The 20,431-nt window shown below is 56.4% G+C and overlaps 1 protein-coding gene across 6 annotated transcripts in view; it reads right to left on the reverse strand.

Moving 5' to 3' along the window:
* SLC43A2 (solute carrier family 43 member 2) overlaps positions 1-20,431 on the reverse strand; it is a 75,551-nt gene that overhangs the window by 46,513 nt on the left and 8,607 nt on the right. The window contains exons 1-3 of one of the 6 annotated variants that reach the window (XM_073315820.1): positions 5,775-5,801; positions 4,437-4,508; positions 2,330-2,526 (exon numbers count right to left, since the gene is read on the reverse strand). In XM_073315820.1, coding sequence (XP_073171921.1) covers positions 2,330-2,489 — 160 coding nt within the window. In that variant the 5' untranslated portion in view covers positions 2,490-2,526; positions 4,437-4,508; positions 5,775-5,801. Of the gene's footprint in view, positions 1-2,329; positions 2,527-3,002; positions 3,096-4,436; positions 4,727-5,774; positions 5,854-18,556; positions 19,403-20,431 lie in introns of those variants that run through there. The other 5 variants (XM_073315819.1, XM_073315821.1, XM_073315823.1 and 2 more) reach the window with 5 other exon arrangements.

Consider the following 20,431-nt stretch of genomic DNA (forward strand, 5'->3'; position numbering starts at 1 on the left):
GCTGTGATAACCACTTAACAGCACATGAAGGAGGGAGATAAACTGTTTCAGTCAGGGCCATAAGGTGTAAGTATCGGATGTGATGGATCAGACCATGGGCTAGTTCAGTACCCTGCCTCTTGAACTGGCAAATGCTAGATACTCCAAAAGAAGTCAGTCAAGCTACCCTTAATTAACCTAACCAACTGTGTATGCCAATTCCTTTCCACCCACCACAGGTAATCAGATTGTCATGAAGGATGGTATTTTACTACCTTTGTTCTCTTTATCTGCATGGTTACAGAGGTTATTAATGGTTATAAGTTTTAGACTAGAAGGCAGGAAAAATGCAACATACAAAACTTTAAGACTAGGACATCTTGCAGCATTCTACAATCATCATGTATATATAGTACATGAAATGAAACTTTAACCAGCATTGTAGTGCAGCCAAGCTAGGGTGAAAGAGGCAGATGTTTAGGGTGTAGCATTGCTGTATGTTGCTAGTTTAGGACAGGAGGATCCTTCAGCCATCCACTCTCATAGTCACCTCTTCCCTAAGTTTTGTTCACTCCCCCCAGACCGTATTCCTTCCACAACCACCAGTCAATCAGCTCAGACTGCTCTGCTGCTCTCAGCCCCAATCCGCTTCCCTGATTCATGCTTGGCCAATCGCGTCTAGAGAGACTCCAAGGATGCTGCTCAACTTGCTGCATTAAAAGTTCGTTCTTTCCTTTTGCCTCATCAACCAGTTTCCTCCCCTCCCTGACTGGCTCCACACATCTAAAACCCCCATCACAGCACTGCTGCTCCTCAAACTTGCGCCACCTCCTTCACCCATTTCTCTTTCAGCCCAAGATCCTGTCAAGTTTCTCAGAAGGTGAACAACTCTCCAAGGTGAAGGCCATCCTCCCATTCCCGCTGCTGATCCTCAGCTCACACACCCCTCCTTGCTCAGTCTAGGGGCACCTCTCCTCTCCACTCCCAATCCCATCTCCCTCCATCACAAGTGATAATCCAGCTAGCATCCTCCCCATATAACAGGGGCAGCCACCGTGTAATTCTTGGCTCATCACTTCCCTTCACCAGAGATTGGCACGCCTGGAGGAGCAGGTGATGCACTACAAGACAAGAGAGAAGTAGTAGGGAGCAGAATTGTGAAGGTACTCGGAGGTGAGGATAACAGACATGAACTTGATGGAGTGAAGCAGGGGGAGCCAGTAGAAGGATCAAAGGTGTGTGTGCGCATCATGATCAGAGCGATGGGCAAGGAAGATGACCTCAGCAGCAGCATTCTGAATGGACTGTAGCGGGTGGCATCAGCATTTTGGGATACATTTACACAGTGAGTGGCAGCCCATAGCGGAAAGTCTCACAGACCAGGTTGACAGACTCAAGCTTGTGAGGCTGGGGCTGACACGCTAAAAATAGATGTGTAGAGGTTACAGCTCGGGCTGGAGCTCAGGCTCTGAAGCCTAGGGAGTGGGGTCATCTTAAGAGCCAAGCCAAAATGTCTACACAGCTATTTTTGGCATGACCAGGGCTCCAAGACTCACTGCCATGGGCTGTGTAGATGCATGCAGGGAGACCAGTGGTGAGAGCTTACAGTAACTGGGGGAGAGAGGCAAAGGACATCTGGATGAACATTCCTACTAGCTGGACAGAAAGAAATAAGACAGATCTCAGAAACATTGTGGAGGGAGAAGTAGCAGGATTTGGCCAAAGCCTGGATGTGTGGGCAAGAGAGGGTGGCGTTAAAGGTGGGCCCAATGACTTTTCCCCAAACTTTCCTGCTCACGTGTTGCACCCCACTGGTTCTGCTTTCCTCCATTCCCTTTTGTCTCCTACCACAAGCAGCCCTGAGCTTCTCCCATATACATTGAGCATCTGCCCTGTTTTGTCACACTTTCCCCACGCCCACCTCTTTCCATAAACTCTAATCAACAGCATACCAGAACCTTCTCTCTGAAAGATCAGCAAGACCTCAGCTAGAGAGGCAAGGTAGAGGAAAGACAGTACAGAAAGGCTTAGGAGTCTTGTGTCTCCCTAGACTGTAAGATCCTCAGGACAAGGCCCAATCTTCACTCCCTCTGCAAAGCACAGGACATACCTAGGATGTTATATACAAATGTTATGCCAGCAAGTCTCCAAGGGAATCTAGGGAGGGAGAATGCATTCTTCCAAGTCTGATCAGTGCAGCAACCCGAATCATGTAGGCACTCTTCACACCAGCACATACAACTGCAAGCTGCTTTGCCGTGCCCCAGCCCTGACATATGTCCACAGTCAAATCTCCAGAACAACAGACTCATCTGAATTCATGTGAACAGCCCCCAGACTTCTTCCTTACCTGGTTCATGACATAGGTAGGAGTAAAATCCTTCAGATTTCAGCATGATGAGCAGTGATGCCCAGCCCAGAAGAACAGCAGAGAAGAGAAGATTCTCTACAACAGCTGTGCATGCCATCCACCAGCGTCGCCGATGCGCAGTAGCAAGTGTGGGAGCCATTGCAACACGTGAGGACTTATTTCTCTAGTATCTAAACCTGTAACAAATTGAAAACAGGACTCTTAAGTTCATCCCCATGTGTCAATATTTATAGAATTAGATATTCATGGCTCCTACTTGCAGGTAGACGCTACATGGAACATAATTCAAATACAGATATCTTCTCTGACAGATGTGCAAAACTACACACTAAATCAGGATCTTTCAGAAGTGGTGTGCCGAGTCTTCATTTATTTACTCTAATTGAAAGTTTTGTGTGCCAGTAATACATTTAAACGTTTGTAGAAGGTCTCTTTCTAGAAGTCTATAATATATAACTAAACTATTGTTGTATGTAAAGTAAATAAGGTTTTTAAAGTGTTTAAGAAGCTTCATTTAAAATTAAATTAAAATGCAGAGCCCCCAGACCAGTGGTCAGAACCTGGGCAGTGTGAGTGCCACTGAAAATCAGCTCGTGTGCCGCAGGTTGCCTACCCCTGCACTAAATAGAAGCCATTGGGGCATAAAACTAACCTCTGCAGAATGAAATTCAAAGAGTCAATGTCAAGCATGCTGCTCAGAAGGGAAGGGAACACAGGTGCACTTGGACCTGGCCTTATTATGGTCCCTCTGCTGCATATATTGCACTCCACGGGAGTGTTCAGCACTTCCGTTCTACCTGCTGAACAGCAGGTATGAAAGCACACCCTGGGTGAAACCATAGCAGGAGAGCTCTCCTACTGCCTGCTCAGAGTCCATTTTTATGGCAACCGCAGTGCCCTGCCTGCCACCTGTAGAGAGATGGAGAGAGAGGACAAGGCAGACCTCCTTTTTAAGAAAAGGAGTACTTGTGGCACCTTTCATCGGATACATCTGATGCTGTAGCTCACAAAAGCTTATGCTCAAATAAATTGGTTAGTCTCTAAGGTGCCACAAGTCCTCCTTTTCTTTTTGCGAATACAAACTAACACGGCTGCTACTCTGAAACCTCCTTTTTAAGAAATACAGAAGCTTGCAGAATGGAGAATCATCCAACATATCAATCTATCTGCAGCACTGATGGCAGGAGAGGTTTGGGCCCTGCAAGGGTGCTGATCTGGTTATCTATGCCTGTTGAGTCTCAGCCATTCCTGATCATTTTGAGTCCATCAAGCTTGAGCAAATGATGGATTCACCCTACACTGGAGTGCAGATCTGCTCTGAAGAGCAACTGTGAAAGTGGTGTTTTAGAAGCAGCCACTGATTTTGGCTGCCCTATTTGAGACAGCCTGGGCTTCGTCTTCAAGAACTTTGAACTCCAAAATCAGTGGCCATTTATTTCAGTTCCTAAGCTCAGGGTCTCTACCTCAAATACCTCTTGGAAGATTTGTTGGTCAGGCTAGATCAGTGGTTCTCAACATTTCCAGACTACTGTACCTCTTTCAGGAGTCTGATCTGTCTTTCATATCACAAGTTCCATCTCACATAAAAACCTCTCCGGCTGCCCAGCTCAGAAGGCAGTGCCACCACCAGCAGCAGGACAGAAGTAAGGGTGGCAATAGCATATTGTGCCACCCTTACTTCTATGCTGCTGCTGGCAGGAGCGCTGCCTTCAGAGCTGAACAGCTGGAGAGCAGCAGATTTTGGCCAGGGTGTTCATGTTGTTTGCAGAACGGGAGGACTATTTTTAAAATCCTGCTCCTGTCCCACCCTGCAACATCCACTCCCACATTGTTTGTTGAATTGTTATCCCTCTCCCACTGTTATGGCAGTGGGTCCTGCAAGACCCACTAGACCCCAGTCCTGCTGCAGGGCTCTAGAGCCAGTTGTAAACTTGGCAAAGAAGATGAATTGACCTACACCCTGGAAGACCTCTGCATACCTCCAGGGGGTACACATACCTCTGATTGAGAGCCACTGCTCTAGATGAGACTCATAGCCCTATTTGAAGAAGCCATTTCTATAGTCACTTTTCAGAGAAGAACTCACTTTAATTATGATGAGGGAGAGAAGGTCATGAGGAAAAGTCAGGAACGCCAGGGCTGCCTGTGATTACTGGATCTAGAGCAAGTCCAAACTTATAAGGTCTCTTCCTCCTGGCTCACACCCAGCATGGAGGGTCTGACCCAATTTACTAACAGGAAGCTTGAGCCTAATGCTGCAGTGACGGGCAGAACCCTGAACCCCTGGCCCCTTCATGCACTTCCCCCACTCACAGAACCCGCATGTTACCTGGCACAAGGTGCAGCCCTGCCCTGTCCACATGAGCTACCATGACCCTTCTTCACCCCACACAGACCCCCCCACTCCCCGCCCCCCGCCTCTGCAACAGCCAAAACCAGTCTGAACTGGCCAGAGCACTGAAAAGAGAGGGAAGAACAGGCTCTGGGACAACCATGCCAGCTCCAGAATATGCAGGGACTGACACCCACATTGGGGATCACAGAATCACAGACTAGCAGGGTTGAAAGGGACCTCAGGAGGTCATCTAGTCCCACCCCCTGCTCAGAGCAGGGTCAACCCCAACTAAATCATCCCAGCCAGACACTGAGCCCCCGCAGCTGGCTCCAAAATGTGCCCCCAACGCTCAGCTCTCCCCTCAGCTCCCCCTTTCCATCTGTCCCCTCCCTCCTGAGAGTACCCCCAACTCCCCCTCTTCCCACTCTGGGTACCCCACCCCCTTGGTACCCCCTGCTCCATCAGTCCCCTCCCCCCTCAGAGGGCCCCCAACTCCCCCCTCCCGGTACCCCCACCCCCTCGGTACCCCCCTGCTCCATCTGTCCCCTCCCCCCTCAGAGAGCCCCCAACTGCCCCTCTTCCCACTCTGGGTACCCCCACCCCCTCGGTACCCCCTGCTCCATCAGTCCCCTCCCCCCTCAGAGGGCCCCCAACTCCCCCCTCCCGGTACCCCCCACCCCCTCGGTACCCCCCTGCTCCATCTGTCCCCTCCCCCCTCAGAGAGCCCCCAACTGCCCCTCTTCCCACTCTGGGTACCCCCACCCCCTCGGTACCCCCTGCTCCATCAGTCCCCTCCCCCCTCAGAGGGCCCCCAACTCCCCCCTCCCAGTACCCCCACCCCCTCGGTACCCCCCTGCTCCATCTGTCCCCTCCCCCCTCAGAGAGCCCCCAACTGCCCCTCTTCCCACTCTGGGTACCCCCACCCCCTCGGTACCCCCTGCTCCATCAGTCCCCTCCCCCCTCAGAGGGCCCCCAACTCCCCCCTCCCGGTACCCCCTTTGCCCCCTTCTCCATCAGTCCCCCACTCAGGGTGCCCCCACCCCTCAGCACCTCGCCCGGCCCCGGGCCCCGGCCCCGGCCCCGGCTCACCCCGCCCGGCTGCCCGGCGCGCGCTCTCCGGGTCTCGCTCGCTCCGGTTCCACCCGGTGTTTTTTATTCGGCTCCTCAGACAAAACAGCGGCGGACGGTGATTGGTGGCGAAGGGGCTGGAAACAGGCGGTGACCAATCAGCGCCCACCCGGCATGGGAGGGGGCGGACGCTCCGCCCCTGAGGTCCCGAAGTCGAGCGCGAGGTGCTGCTGCGGCTCCGGGGGCGTCCCCGGGCCAGTGGGCCGGCTGCACCCACCGCCCCGTGCACCCACCTCCCGCTGCACCCACCGCCCCGTGCACCCACCTCCCGCTGCACCCACCGCCCCGTGCACCCATTGCCTGCTGCACCCACCGCCTGCTGCACCCACCGCCCCGTGCACCCACCGCCCCGTGCACCCACCTCCCGCTGCACCCACCGCCCCGTGCACCCATTGCCTACTGCACCCACCGCCCCGTGCACCCACCGCCCCATGCACCCACCTCCCGCTGCACCCACCGCCCCGTGCACCCATTGCCTACTGCACCCACCGCCTGCTGCACCCACCTCCCGCTGCACCCACCGCCCCGTGCACCCACCGCCCCGTGCACCCACCGCCCGCTGCACCCACCTCCCGCTGCACCCACCTCCCGCTGCACCCACCGCCCCGTGCACCCACCGCCCCGTGCACCCATTGCCTACTGCGCCCACCGCCCCGTGCGCCCACCGCCCCGTGCACCCACCTCCCGCTGCACCCACCTCCCGCTGCACCCACCGCCCCGTGCACCCATCTCCCGCTGCACCCACCGCCCCGTGCACCCACCGCCTGCTGCACCCACCGCCCCGTGCACCCACCGCCCGCTGCACACACCGCCCCGTGCACCCACCGCCCCGTGCACCCACCGCCCGCTGCACCCACCGCCCCGTGCACCCACCGCCCGCTGCACCCACCGCCCGCTGCACCCACCGCCCCGTGTACCCATCTCCCGCTGCACCCACCGCCCCGTGCACCCACCGCCTGCTGCACCCACCGCCCGCTGCACCCACCGCCCGCTGCACCCACCGCCCCGTGCACCCATTGCCTGCTGCACCCACCGCCTGCTGCACCCACCGCCCCGTGCACCCATCTCCCGCTGCACCCACCGCCCCGTGCACCCATTGCCTGCTGCACCCACCGCCCGCTGCACCCACCGCCCCGTGCACCCACCGCCCGCTGCACCCACCGCCCGCTGCACCCACCGCCCCGTGCGCCCACCGCCCCGTGCACCCATTGCCCGCTGCGCCCACCGCCCGCTGCGCCCACCGCCCGCTGCACCCACCGCCCGCTGCACCCACCGCCCGCTGCACCCACCGCCCGCTGCACCCATTGCCTGCTGCACCCACCGCCCGCTGCACCCACCACCCCGTGTACCCATCTCCCGCTGCACCCACCGCCCCGTGCACCCATTGCCTGCTGCACCCACCGCCTGCTGCACCCATCTCCCGCTGCACCCACCGCCCGCTGCACCCACCGCCCGCTGCACCCATTGCCTGCTGCACCCACCGCCCGCTGCACCCACCGCCCCGTGCACCCATTGCCTGCTGCACCCACCGCCCCGTGCACCCATCTCCCGCTGCACCCACCGCCCCGTGCACCCATTGCCTGCTGCACCCACCGCCCCGTGCACCCACCTCCCGCTGCACCCACCGCCCCGTGCGCCCACCGCCCTGTGCGCCCATTGCCCGCTGCGCCCATTGCCCGCTGCGCCCACCGCCCGCTGCACCCACCGCCCGCTGCACCCATTGCCTGCTGCACCCACCGCCCGCTGCACCCACCGCCCCGTGTACCCATCTCCCGCTGCACCCACCGCCCCGTGCACCCATTGCCTGCTGCACCCACCGCCTGCTGCACCCACCGCCCCGTGCACCCATTGCCTGCTGCACCCACCGCCTGCTGCACCCACCGCCCCGTGCACCCACCGCCCGCTGCACCCACCGCCCCGTGCACCCACCTCCCGCTGCACCCACCGCCCCGTGCACCCACCGCCCCGTGCACCCACCGCCTGCTGCACCCACCGCCCCGTGCACCCACCTCCCGCTGCACCCACCGCCCCGTGCACCCACCGCCCGCTGCACCCACCGCCCCGTGCACCCACCGCCCGCTGCACCCACCTCCCGCTGCACCCACCGCCCCGTGCACCCACCGCCCCGTGCACCCATTGCCTACTGCACCCACCGCCCCGTGCGCCCACCGCCCCGTGCGCCCACCTCCCGCTGCACCCACCTCCCGCTGCACCCACCGCCCCGTGCACCCATCTCCCGCTGCACCCACCGCCCCGTGCACCCACCGCCTGCTGCACCCACCGCCCGCTGCACCCACCGCCCCGTGCACCCACCGCCCGCTGCACCCACCGCCCCGTGCACCCATTGCCTGCTGCACCCACCGCCCCGTGCACCCATCTCCCGCTGCACCCACCGCCCCGTGCACCCATTGCCCGCTGCACCCACCGCCCGCTGCACCCACCGCCCCGTGCACCCACCTCCCGCTGCACCCACCGCCCCGTGCGCCCACCGCCCTGTGCACCCATTGCCCGCTGCGCCCACCGCCCGCTGCACCCATTGCCTGCTGCACCCACCGCCCGCTGCACCCACCGCCCCGTGTACCCATCTCCCGCTGCACCCACCGCCCCGTGCACCCATTGCCTGCTGCACCCACCGCCTGCTGCACCCACCGCCCCGTGCACCCACCGCCCGCTGCACCCACCGCCCGCTGCACCCACCGCCCGCTGCACCCACCGCCCGCTGCACCCATCTCCCGCTGCACCCACCGCCCCGTGCACCCACCGCCTGCTGCACCCACCGCCCGCTGCACCCACCGCCCGCTGCACCCACCGCCCCGTGCACCCATTGCCTGCTGCACCCACCGCCTGCTGCACCCACCGCCCCGTGCACCCATCTCCCGCTGCACCCACCGCCCCGTGCACCCATTGCCTGCTGCACCCACCGCCCGCTGCACCCACCACCCCGTGCACCCACCTCCCGCTGCACCCACCGCCCCGTGCGCCCACCGCCCTGTGCACCCATTGCCCGCTGCGCCCACCGCCCGCTGCACCCACCGCCCGCTGCACCCACCGCCCGCTGCACCCATTGCCTGCTGCACCCACCGCCCGCTGCACCCACCGCCCCGTGTACCCATCTCCCGCTGCACCCACCGCCCCGTGCACCCATTGCCTGCTGCACCCACCGCCTGCTGCACCCATCTCCCGCTGCACCCACCGCCCGCTGCACCCACCGCCCGCTGCACCCATTGCCTGCTGCACCCACCGCCCGCTGCACCCACCGCCCCGTGCACCCATTGCCTGCTGCACCCACCGCCCCGTGCACCCATCTCCCGCTGCACCCACCGCCCCGTGCACCCATTGCCTGCTGCACCCACCGCCCCGTGCACCCACCTCCCGCTGCACCCACCGCCCCGTGCGCCCATTGCCCGCTGCGCCCATTGCCCGCTGCGCCCATTGCCCGCTGCGCCCACCGCCCGCTGCACCCACCGCCCGCTGCACCCATTGCCTGCTGCACCCACCGCCCGCTGCACCCACCGCCCCGTGTACCCATCTCCCGCTGCACCCACCGCCCCGTGCACCCATTGCCTGCTGCACCCACCGCCTGCTGCACCCACCGCCCCGTGCACCCATTGCCTGCTGCACCCACCGCCTGCTGCACCCACCGCCCCGTGCACCCACCGCCCGCTGCACCCACCGCCCCGTGCACCCACCTCCCGCTGCACCCACCGCCCCGTGCACCCACCTCCCGCTGCACCCACCGCCTGCTGCACCCACCGCCCCGTGCACCCACCTCCCGCTGCACCCACCGCCCGCTGCACCCACCGCCCGCTGCACCCACCGCCCCGTGCACCCACCGCCCGCTGCACCCACCGCCCGCTGCACCCACCTCCCGCTGCACCCACCGCCCCGTGCACCCACCGCCCCGTGCACCCATTGCCTACTGCACCCACCGCCCCGTGCGCCCACCGCCCCGTGCACCCACCTCCCGCTGCACCCACCTCCCGCTGCACCCACCGCCCCGTGCACCCATCTCCCGCTGCACCCACCGCCCCGTGCACCCACCGCCTGCTGCACCCACCGCCTGCTGCACCCACCGCCCCGTGCACCCACCGCCCGCTGCACCCACCGCCCCGTGCACCCACCGCCCGCTGCACCCACCGCCCCGTGCACCCATTGCCTGCTGCACCCACCGCCCCGTGCACCCATCTCCCGCTGCACCCACCGCCCCGTGCACCCATTGCCCGCTGCACCCACCGCCCGCTGCACCCACCGCCCCGTGCACCCACCTCCCGCTGCACCCACCGCCCCGTGCGCCCACCGCCCTGTGCACCCATTGCCCGCTGCGCCCACCGCCCGCTGCACCCATTGCCTGCTGCACCCACCGCCCGCTGCACCCACCGCCCCGTGTACCCATCTCCCGCTGCACCCACCGCCCCGTGCACCCATTGCCTGCTGCACCCACCGCCTGCTGCACCCACCGCCCGCTGCACCCACCGCCCCGTGCACCCATTGCCTGCTGCACCCACCGCCCGCTGCACCCATTGCCTGCTGCACCCACCTCCCGCTGCACCCACCGCCCCGTGCACCCATTGCCTGCTGCACCCACCGCCTGCTGCACCCACCGCCCGCTGCACCCACCGCCCCGTGCACCCATTGCCCGCTGCACCCACCGCCCCGTGCACCCACCTCCCGCTGCACCCACCGCCCCGTGCGCCCACCTCCCGCTGCACCCACCGCCCCGTGCGCCCACCGCCCTGTGCACCCATTGCCCGCTGCGCCCACCGCCCCGTGCACCCACCGCCCCGTGCACCCATTGCCCGCTGCACCCACCGCCCGCTGCACCCACCGCCCCGTGCACCCATTGCCTGCTGCACCCACCGCCCCGTGCACCCACCGCCCGCTGCACCCATTGCCTGCTGCACCCACCGCCCCGTGCACCCATTGCCTGCTGCACCCACCGCCCCGTGCACCCACCTCCCGCTGCACCCATTGCCTGCTGCACCCACCGCCCCGTGCACCCACCTCCCGCTGCACCCATTGCCTGCTGCACCCACCGCCCCGTGCGCCCACCGCCAGCTAGACCCACCGCCCCGTGCACCCATTGCCTGCTGCACCCACCGCCCCGTGCACCCACCGCCCCGTGCACCCACCGCCTTCTAGACCCACCGCCCGCTGCACCCACTGCCCCGTGCACCCACCACCTTCTAGACCCACCGCCCGCTGCACCCACTGCCCCGTGCACCCACCTCCCGCTGCACCCACCGCCCCGTGTACCCACCTCCCGCTGCACCCACCGCCCCGTGTACCCACCTCCCGCTGCACCCATCACCCGCTGCACCCACCGCCCCGTGTACCCATCCCCTCGTGCACCCACCGCCCGCTGCACCCACCGCCCCCGCTGCACCCACCGCCCAGGCCCCTCGCCCTCCATCACCCAGTGCACCCACCGCCCCATGCACCCACCGCCTTCTAGACCCACCACCCGCTGCACCCACTGCCCCGTGCACCCACCTCCCCGTGCACCCACCACCTTCTAGACCCACCGCCCGCTGCACCCACCTCCCGCTGCACCCACCGCCCCGTGTACCCACCTCCCGCTGCACCCACCGCCCCGTGTACCCACCTCCCGCTGCACCCATCACCCGCTGCACCCACCGCCCCGTGTACCCATCCCCTCGTGCACCCACCGCCCGCTGCACCCACCGCCCCCGCTGCACCCACCGCCCAGGCCCCTCGCCCTCCATCACCCAGTGCACCCATTGCCCGGGCCCCTCATCCCGATCACACAGTGCACCCATCGCCCCCACTGCACCATCGCCCAGGCCCTTCGCCCCCATCACCCAACGCACCCTTCAGCCACTGCACCATCACCCGCTGCACCCATCACACACCGCACCATCGCCCAGTGCACCTATCACCTGGGCCCTTCACCCCCACCACCCAGTGCACCATCACCCACAGCAACATCGCCTGGGTCCTTCGCTCCCATCACCCAGTGCGCCATCGCCCAGGCCCTTCGCCTCCACCACCCAATGCACCCATCACTCACTGCACCCATCACACCCATCACCCACCGCACCATCGCCCGGTGCACCCATCACCCACTACACCCATCGCCCAGTGCACTCATCACCCAGGCCCCTTACCCCCACCACACACTGCTCCCATCGCCAGGGTCCCTTGCCCCCATTGTGCCGTCGCCCAGGCTACTCGCCCCCATTGCCGGCATCTCCTGGGCCTCCTGCCCCCACTGCACGGTGTGCCATCTCCTGAGCCCATCACCCCCAATATCTGGGCCCATCCGTGCACCCATCACCGGGGCCTGTCGCCCAGTGCCACCCACTGCCTGGACCCATCCCAGCATTCCCATCACCTGGGCCCTTTTATGCACCCATCACCAGGGTATATTTTATTGCCATGGACTATCCAAGCATTCCTTGCCAGGATGTAGCTAATTTCCTGTTACTACAGGATCTAGGCACCCAACACTGTGATGTATCTGGGCCCCCTTGAAAGCTCACCCCATCGCTTTATTGTTCTTATAGTCACAAAAATGTCACTACTATTTCACTGCTGTCTCCTTCTCCATCCCTCCTGAGTCACTAATGAGAACTATCACTCCCTTTCCTTTCTGTCACATCCTTTCCCCTACCTCTAGGTCTCCCACTTTTCCCAGTACTCTACGTTTTGATGGACTGACCTTGGTCCATATTCATGGTCATTTATGACTGGTATTATTTTCCAAACTTTTGGGCATTTCCCTTGCCCCTGTAGTCCACGTAACAATGATAAGATACAGGCTAGAAAGATACTGGAGAAATACAAGAGACTTATAGGCCCAGGGCTATACAGATCAGTTTAAGCACTTATATTAAGGCAAGGCCCAACAGAAGTAAGTGGCTTAACAGAGTTAGCACAAGTAAGTAAAATAGCAGTGACCTTAAGTCATAAAATGGCATAAAACTTTGTTATATTTTGCAATATTCAAAATGCTGAGATTAAGCATAAAACTGTTGAAAGCTAATGGCAAGAAGTCCAGTTGGTACCAGTTTAGGATATTTTTGGAAGACAACATTAGCAGATGTCCAACTGCACATAGACATAGTAACCAATTGACATATATGCTAATGAGCCTCAACTAATTAATATAATAACCTATAGAATAAGAACACCCCAATATTATGAGGGTGAAGAAGTTGAGATGTGGTAAAGTTGCAGTGGGGGAGGTTTAGATTGGATATTAGGAAAAACTTTTTCACTAAGAGGGTGGTGAAACACTGGAATGCGTTACCTAGGGAGGTGGTAGAATCTCCTTCCTTAGAGGTTTTTAAGGTCAGGCTTGACAAAGCCCTGGCTGGGATGATTTAACTGGGAATTGGTCCTGCTTTGAGCAGGGGGTTGGACTAGATGACCTTCTGGGGTCCCTTCCAACCCTGATATTCTATGATTCTATGATTCTAAAGGAGGGAGGAGATGCTTATACGTATGCATGAGTAGAATTGGCTTATACATATATATGAGGCCTATAAAATATCTGGTCATGGGTTAAGCCGTTGGAGTCCTCCACTGGCATGCTGGAGTCAGACTAGGATCTGCCTCAACCTTTTGAGTCCTCCCCAAGGATAGAGGGAGTATACATATGTAATGGTGCTGGACATAGTTACAGGACTGTACGACTTCACCTTACTTGGGCTGGTTTACTTATAGGACTAATCGTCATGAAAATAAAGATTTTACAACTCCAAAGTCTTCTTTCGTGTGAGTACTGTTGTGATTGTCATGCACATCAGAGCTTCCAATTGAGCATTAATTCTGATACTAGTGAGCCTGATCTTGGGGCAAGAACCCACCAGATTTCAGTGTTAATTAGGGATTCAAAGTAATCAGTATAATTAAAACATAATCAATGGATTTGGCACTACTCCCCTCTGAACTCTCCTAAATGTCTTTTGATCTTTTTAAATTGTGGTGTCCAAGTGGAAGTCATTATTCAACTTCAGGGCTGCCAAGTGAGCCAGTCTGACAGCCTTTGTTTTGCTCAGGAGACTCCCATTGCTAAAGTCACATACAGCCTTCACGTCACCTTTGTGGCAGCTTCACCTCATTGTCTCTCATTAAATTTATCATTGGCAATAACCCTTACACCCTCCTCAATGGTCCCATTTTCCCTATTCTGTATGTGTGTGAGAGATTACATACTCCTCGTTCTTTTTGCTGATACAGACTAACACGGCTACCACCCTGAACCCTGATACCCTTCCTATGTAAAGCAGGCTATAATTGTCGTTATTAGTTCTTAGTTTACTGATTTTGGGGCCATTTCTGTCTTGTACCATATATATTCAGTATTTCAGACCTGCCTTCCGGTGTATTTGTGATACAGTTTTGGGTATGGAACCAGGGAGATGGCACAGCGCAGAGAGAGGAAGGACCCTGACAGGGGTGGGAGAGAGGCAGCAGCATTAGACTGGTTGCCGTCAGAATCCACTGACTAAGCCTTTGTAGATACCAAACAAGCTGAAAACAAGAGATAGAAAAGTGTCAGTTGCAGCAGATGTAGCGTGGAAGTAACGCTTGTGGGGAGGGGCAGAGCCCTTCTAGAACTGGTTTGGGGAACTCGTCTTGTGTGCGCTGACGTAGGAGGCTCAGCTGCTCCACTTGCGGGATCTGGCCAGCACAGCCTGGCATCCTGCTCACAGAAACATTACCCAGGGACTGGCAGAGATTGCATTTCTGCAGCTGTGTGTGTGACAGGCAGGTGTAAATACTCATATCGTTCCATAAGGATTTCCACAGAACATTCCAGTTTCTTGCACCATCTCCAGGTCATCTTCCTGAACGCCAGGACAGTTAATTGACCACGCAGATCAAACACTTAGAAACATTACACAGAGTAATTGCAAACTTCCAAAGCCTCACTCAGTGTAAGAAACTCTCTCAATGGGGATTGGTTTTAAGGCAGTTTATACAGACACTGTTAGCAGGAATAGTGAATAACGCTAATTACTCTTAGGAGGGTTTTTTTCCCCCTTTTTCAACATCCTCATTTCAACTTCCATATCTATCACAGGGGTTGTCAAACTATAGCCTGGGGGCCACATCCGGCCCTTCAGATATTTTTAATCTGGCCCTCCAGCTCCTGCTAGGGAGCAGAGTCTGGGGCTTGCCCTGCTCTGGTGCTCCAGCTGGGGGCTTGCCCCACTCCATGCATGCTGTGGCTCCACACGGCTCCCAGAAGCAGTGGCATTTCCCTCCTCCAGCTTCTACACACAGTGGCAGCCAGGCAACTCAGCACGCTGCCCCCGCCCCAAGCACCACCCCAGCAGCTCCAATTCAAACCACGGCCAATGAGAGCTGCAGGGAAGGCGCCTGTGGACGGGGTAGCACGCTGAGCCGCCTGGCCGCACCTCTGCATAGGAGCTGGAGAGGGGACATACCGCTGCTTCTGGGAGCTGCTTGAGGTAAGTGCCACCTGGAATTTGCACCCCTGACCCCCTCCTGTGCCCCAACCCCCTGCCCCAGCCCTGATCCCCCTCCCGCCCTCTGAACCCCTTGGTCCCAGCCCGGAGCACCCTCCTGCACCCCCAACCCCTCATCGCCAGCCCTACCCCAGAGCCCATATCCCCAGCCGGAGCCCTCACCCCCCTGCACCCTAACACTCTGCCCCAGCCCAGAGCCCCGTCCCGCACCCTGAACTCCTCATTTATGGCCCCACCCCAGAGCCCGCACCCCCAGCCAGAGCCCTCACACCCTCCCGCACCCCAACCCCCAATTTTGTGAGCATTCATGGCCCGCCATACAATTTCCATACCCAGATGTGGCCCTCGGGCCAAAAAGTTTGCTCACCCCTGATCTATCCAATCCCTTAGTCCACCATGCCTTGCCCTTCCCTCAACATTTGACTGTAGCCTTGATCAACCCTCCAACTCAGAAATGAGTCATTCTCTTGACTTGGTCTTCACCAAGGACTCTCTCTCTCTGTTGCTGAGTTCTCCCTGTCTGGTCACCTGGTCTCTTTGAGCAGTGCTCACCCTGATCCAGCTTTTCTGTGACTTCCAATCCATCAGCACTAAGAACTTCTCTGCTCACAGCCCTCTCCTCTCTTCCTTTTCTTCCAATGACATGGTTGTTGATTTTCTCAGGCCTTCATTCTCCTCCACCCACATCACTTTTGCCCCCTCTTCCATTTTGAGGTCCACCCTGCCAGTCCCCAGAACTCACTCACCATGACATTGGCTTCCTCTGCTCCTGCTCTCACACTGTGGGGTATCACTAGAAGAAACTCTGTGATCAGGCTGACTTCCTCCCTTACAAATTCATTCTCTGGCGTCTTACTTGTTAAACAACTCTACTTCTCCAACTTAAATGGATCCCACATTAACAATCCCAGACACCTTTCCACCACCTTTGACTCACTCCTCAAGCCCTCCCCTTCTCTTGCCTTCTCTCCACACAGGATCTCACCAATTTCTTCCAGGAAAAACTGGCAAAAGATGACACGTCCTTCACACTGCCCTCCCCTTCTTACAACTTTTACCTCCCTTCTCCCATCACAGGCACAAAGTTTCTTGTCTGCTCTCCTCCTCTAACCCCTGTACTTGCCCCAGTGACTCCATTCCAAATCATTTCCTGGTCTACTTCATGCTCACTCTCATCTCCCCTTACTCTTCTTAACTTCTCACTCTCTTCTGGTTCTTTCCCTTCACAACGCAAGTGTGCTTTAGTTTCTCCTATCTTAAAAAAATCATCTTGTTCCTGCTTGCCTCTCCAACTACCACTCCTTCTCCCTGTCGTCTCTAAAAGCTCATTGAATACGCAGTCTACAATCACCGTCCAGAGTTCCTCTCCTCCAATTCCATCCTAGACCCTCTCCAAATCTGGCTTCTGCCTCTTGCACTCTGCTGAAACTGCTCTTGACAAAGTCTCTAATGACCTCTTCCTAGTTAAAGTTAAAACCAGTACAGCATCCTCATCCTCCCTGACCCGTCAGCTGCCTTCAACACCATTGATCATGCTCTTCTTCTTGAAATCTTAGCTTCCATGACTCTGCTCTCCTGGTTTTTCTCCTCTCTGATCACTCCTTCAGTGTGTCCTTTGGAGATTCTTTTCAAACACCCCCCCGGCCCCGCCACCAGTGTTCTGTGGGATTCCACAAGTCTCTATCTCTCAAGTAATTGGTCCCCTTCTCTTCTCCCTTAACAGCTTACCTCTGGATAATCTCACTTATAAACACAAACTGATGGCTCACAGACCTCTCTACAGCAGACTTGTCTCCTATCCAATCTAAAACTTCAGCCTCTCTCTCTGAAATTCTCATGGATGTCCACTCATCCATTCAACATGGCTAAAACACTTCTCCTAATCTTCCCCTCCCTCCAAGTCCTCCTTGCTACCTCATTTCTTGATCACTGCGGACAGTACCATCATCCTGCCTGTCACTCAGCCCATAACCTCTCTTCTAGGTCCTCACATCCAGATTATGTCTAAATCTTGCAGATTCTTTCTGCATAACTTTTCTAAGATAGAGTCTCTGCAGTCCATCTGCACAGCTAAAATTCTTGTCCATGCTCTCATCGTCTCATGTCTCAATTACTGCAACATCCTTTTCTCTGGCCTTGACAAATGCAATCTTGCCCCACTGATATCCATTCAGGGTCCTGCTACAAAGATAATTTTCCTAGACCATGGCTTTGACCATATCTCCCCTCTCTTTGCAACCCTTCACCAGCTTCCCCTTCTCTATTGCATCAAACATAAGCTATCCACCTAGCGTCTTTTATATGTTGTAGAGCTGTCAGTGTTTGCCTCCAATCAGTCCATGATGCCAATTTCCATTGCCCAGTTAAAATTTCAAACAAGCACCTTTGTGCTTTCTCTCATGCTGCCCCTCACACTTGGGAGGTGCTTAACCCTTTATTATGCACCCTGGGACCAGCTTTCTGGCACTGAGTTAAGAGTTCAGAACATGATACCTATCAAGGACAAAAAACTTACATCTGCTGACTGTACCATCAAAGTCCATATTAAGGTAGGTTTATTGCCATATCTACCATTCTACTGAGAAAACACCTGTTCAACAACACCAAGGAGAAAGCCTCTATAAACAGGGAAATACATAAATATCCTGGGACTTTACCAAACAATCAAGTGATTACCCTTCTAATGTTCATGTAAATCTGTTACCCCAGATGTTATTCATATCTAGTATGTAGATTTATACAAAATAACACATGTCATAGAATCATAGAATACCAGGGTTGGAAGGGACCTCAGGAGGTCATCTAGTCCAACCCCCTGCTCAAAGCAGGACCAATCCCCAACTAAATCATCCCAGCCAGGGCTTTGTCAAGTCTGACCTTAAAAATAGCTAAGGAAGGAGATTCCGCCACCTCCCTAGGTAACGCATTCCAGTGTTTCACCACCCTCCTAGTGAAAAAGTTTTTCCCAATATCCAACCTAAATCTCCCCCACTGCAACTTGAGACCATTACTCCTTGTTCTGTCATCTGCTACCACTGAAAACAGTCTAGAGCCATCCTCTTTGGAACCCCCTTTCAGGTAGTTGAAAGCAGCTATCAAATCCCCCCTCATTCTTCTCTTCCGCAGACTAAACAATCCCAGTTCCCTCAGCCTCTCCTCATAAGTCATGTGTTCCAGTCCCCTAATCATTTTTGTTGCCCTCCGCTGGACTCTTTCCAATTTTTCCACATCCTTCTTGTAGTGTGGGGCCCAAAACTGGACACAGTACTCCAGATGAGGCCTCACCAATGTTGAATGAAGGGAAACGATCACGTCCCTCGATCTGCTGGCTATGCCCCTACGTATACATCTCAAAATGCCATTGGCCTTCTTGGCAACAAGGGCACACTGTTGACTCATATCCAGTTTCTCGTCCACTGTAACCCCTAGGTCCTTTTCCGCAGAACTGCTGCTGAGCCATTCGGTTCCTAGTTTGTAGCAGTGCATGGGATTCTTCCGTCCTAAGTGCAGGACTCTGCATTTGTCCTTGTTGAACCTCATCAGATTTCTTTTGGCCCAATCCTCCAATTTGTCTAGGTCCTTCTGTATCCTATCCCTACCCTCCAGTGTATCTACCTCTCCTCCCAGTTTAGTGTCATCTGCAAACTTGCTGAGGGTGCAATCCACACCATCCTCCAGATCGTTTATGAAGATATTGAACAAAACCGGCCCCAGGACCGACCCTTGGGGCTCTCCACTTGATATCGGCTGCCAACTAGACATGGAGCCATTGATCACTACCCGTTGAGCCCAACAATCTAGCCAACTTTCTATCCATCTTATAGTCCATTTGTCCAGCCCATACTTCTTTAACTTGCTGGCAAGAATACTGTGGGAGACCGTGTCAAAAGCTTTGCTAAAGTCAAGGAACAACACATCCACCGCTTTCCCCTCATCCACAGAGCCAGTTATCTCATCATAGAAGGCAATTAGATTAGTCAGGCATGACTTGCCCTTGGTGAATCCATGCTGATTGTTCCTGATCACTTTCCTCTCCTCTAAGTGCTTCAGAATTGATTCCTTGAGGACCTGCTCCATGATTTTTCCAGGGACTGAGATGAGGCTGACTGGCCTGTAGTTCCCAGGATCCTCCTTCTTCCCTTTTTTAAAGATTGGCACTACATTAGCCTTTTTCCAGTCGTCTGGGACTTCCCCCGATCACCATGAGTTTTCAAAGATAATGGCCAATGGCTCTGCAATCACACCCGCCAACTCCTTTAGCACTCTCGGATGCAGCGCATCCGGCCCCGTGGACTTGTGCTCGTCCAGTTTTTCTAAATAGTCCCAAACCACTTCTTTCTCCACAGAGGGCTGGTCACCTCCTCCCCATGCTGTGTTGCCCAGTGCAGTAGTCTGGGAGCTGACCTTGTTCGTGAAGACAGAGGCAAAAAAAGCATAGTGTACATTAGCTTTTTCCACATCCTCTGTCACTAGGTTGCCTCCCTCATTCAGTAAGGAGCCCACACTTTCCTTGACTTTAAGGGAAAGTTTATTATGTAGAATTTGTAATTACTTTTAAATATTATTAAATTGTAAAAATAAAACTAAACATTTATGTACAGTGAGCACATTAGCTAACAAAATGTAACTCCTGTTTTCTGATATAACATACAGTGCTTTCTGAGTCCCATGTAACTATTTTCATTTATCTTGAATACATAAAATTTAAATCTAAAATGTTCATTCAAACTGTCACAGCCAGGCAGCCTTGTAAGTGCTGAGTTGCATTTCATGTTGGGAGAACTAAAATTTGGCCTATCGTTTTCTTTATATCCCTGTTTGCAAAGTTGGAATCCTTTATACATATGGAGGGGTAGAGGGTAGGTTTCAAACATAATGCTTTTATAAAGAAAATTTCAGTATTGCATCACAGCTCTGTGTAATTAAATCTATAGTGGCAAGCCAGTAGGCCAGCTCTGAACACAATCAATAGCAAAAGTCCTACTGACTTTAAAGAACTGTTCCCCCTGTACTGTTTATACACGCAAGGCCCAATCCTGAACCCATTAAGAAACCAGATTTTAATTTAAAGTTTCAAACTTTTAATCTGTCACATTATGATGGTTTAATTGTAACAAAAGAAAAAAATTGAAGGTACGTTTGTAAGATGATCAGACTTAC

Source organism: Lepidochelys kempii, chromosome 17 (genome assembly GCF_965140265.1).
Source record: "Lepidochelys kempii isolate rLepKem1 chromosome 17, rLepKem1.hap2, whole genome shotgun sequence".
In the NCBI taxonomy this organism is placed as follows: Eukaryota; Metazoa; Chordata; order Testudines; family Cheloniidae; genus Lepidochelys; species Lepidochelys kempii.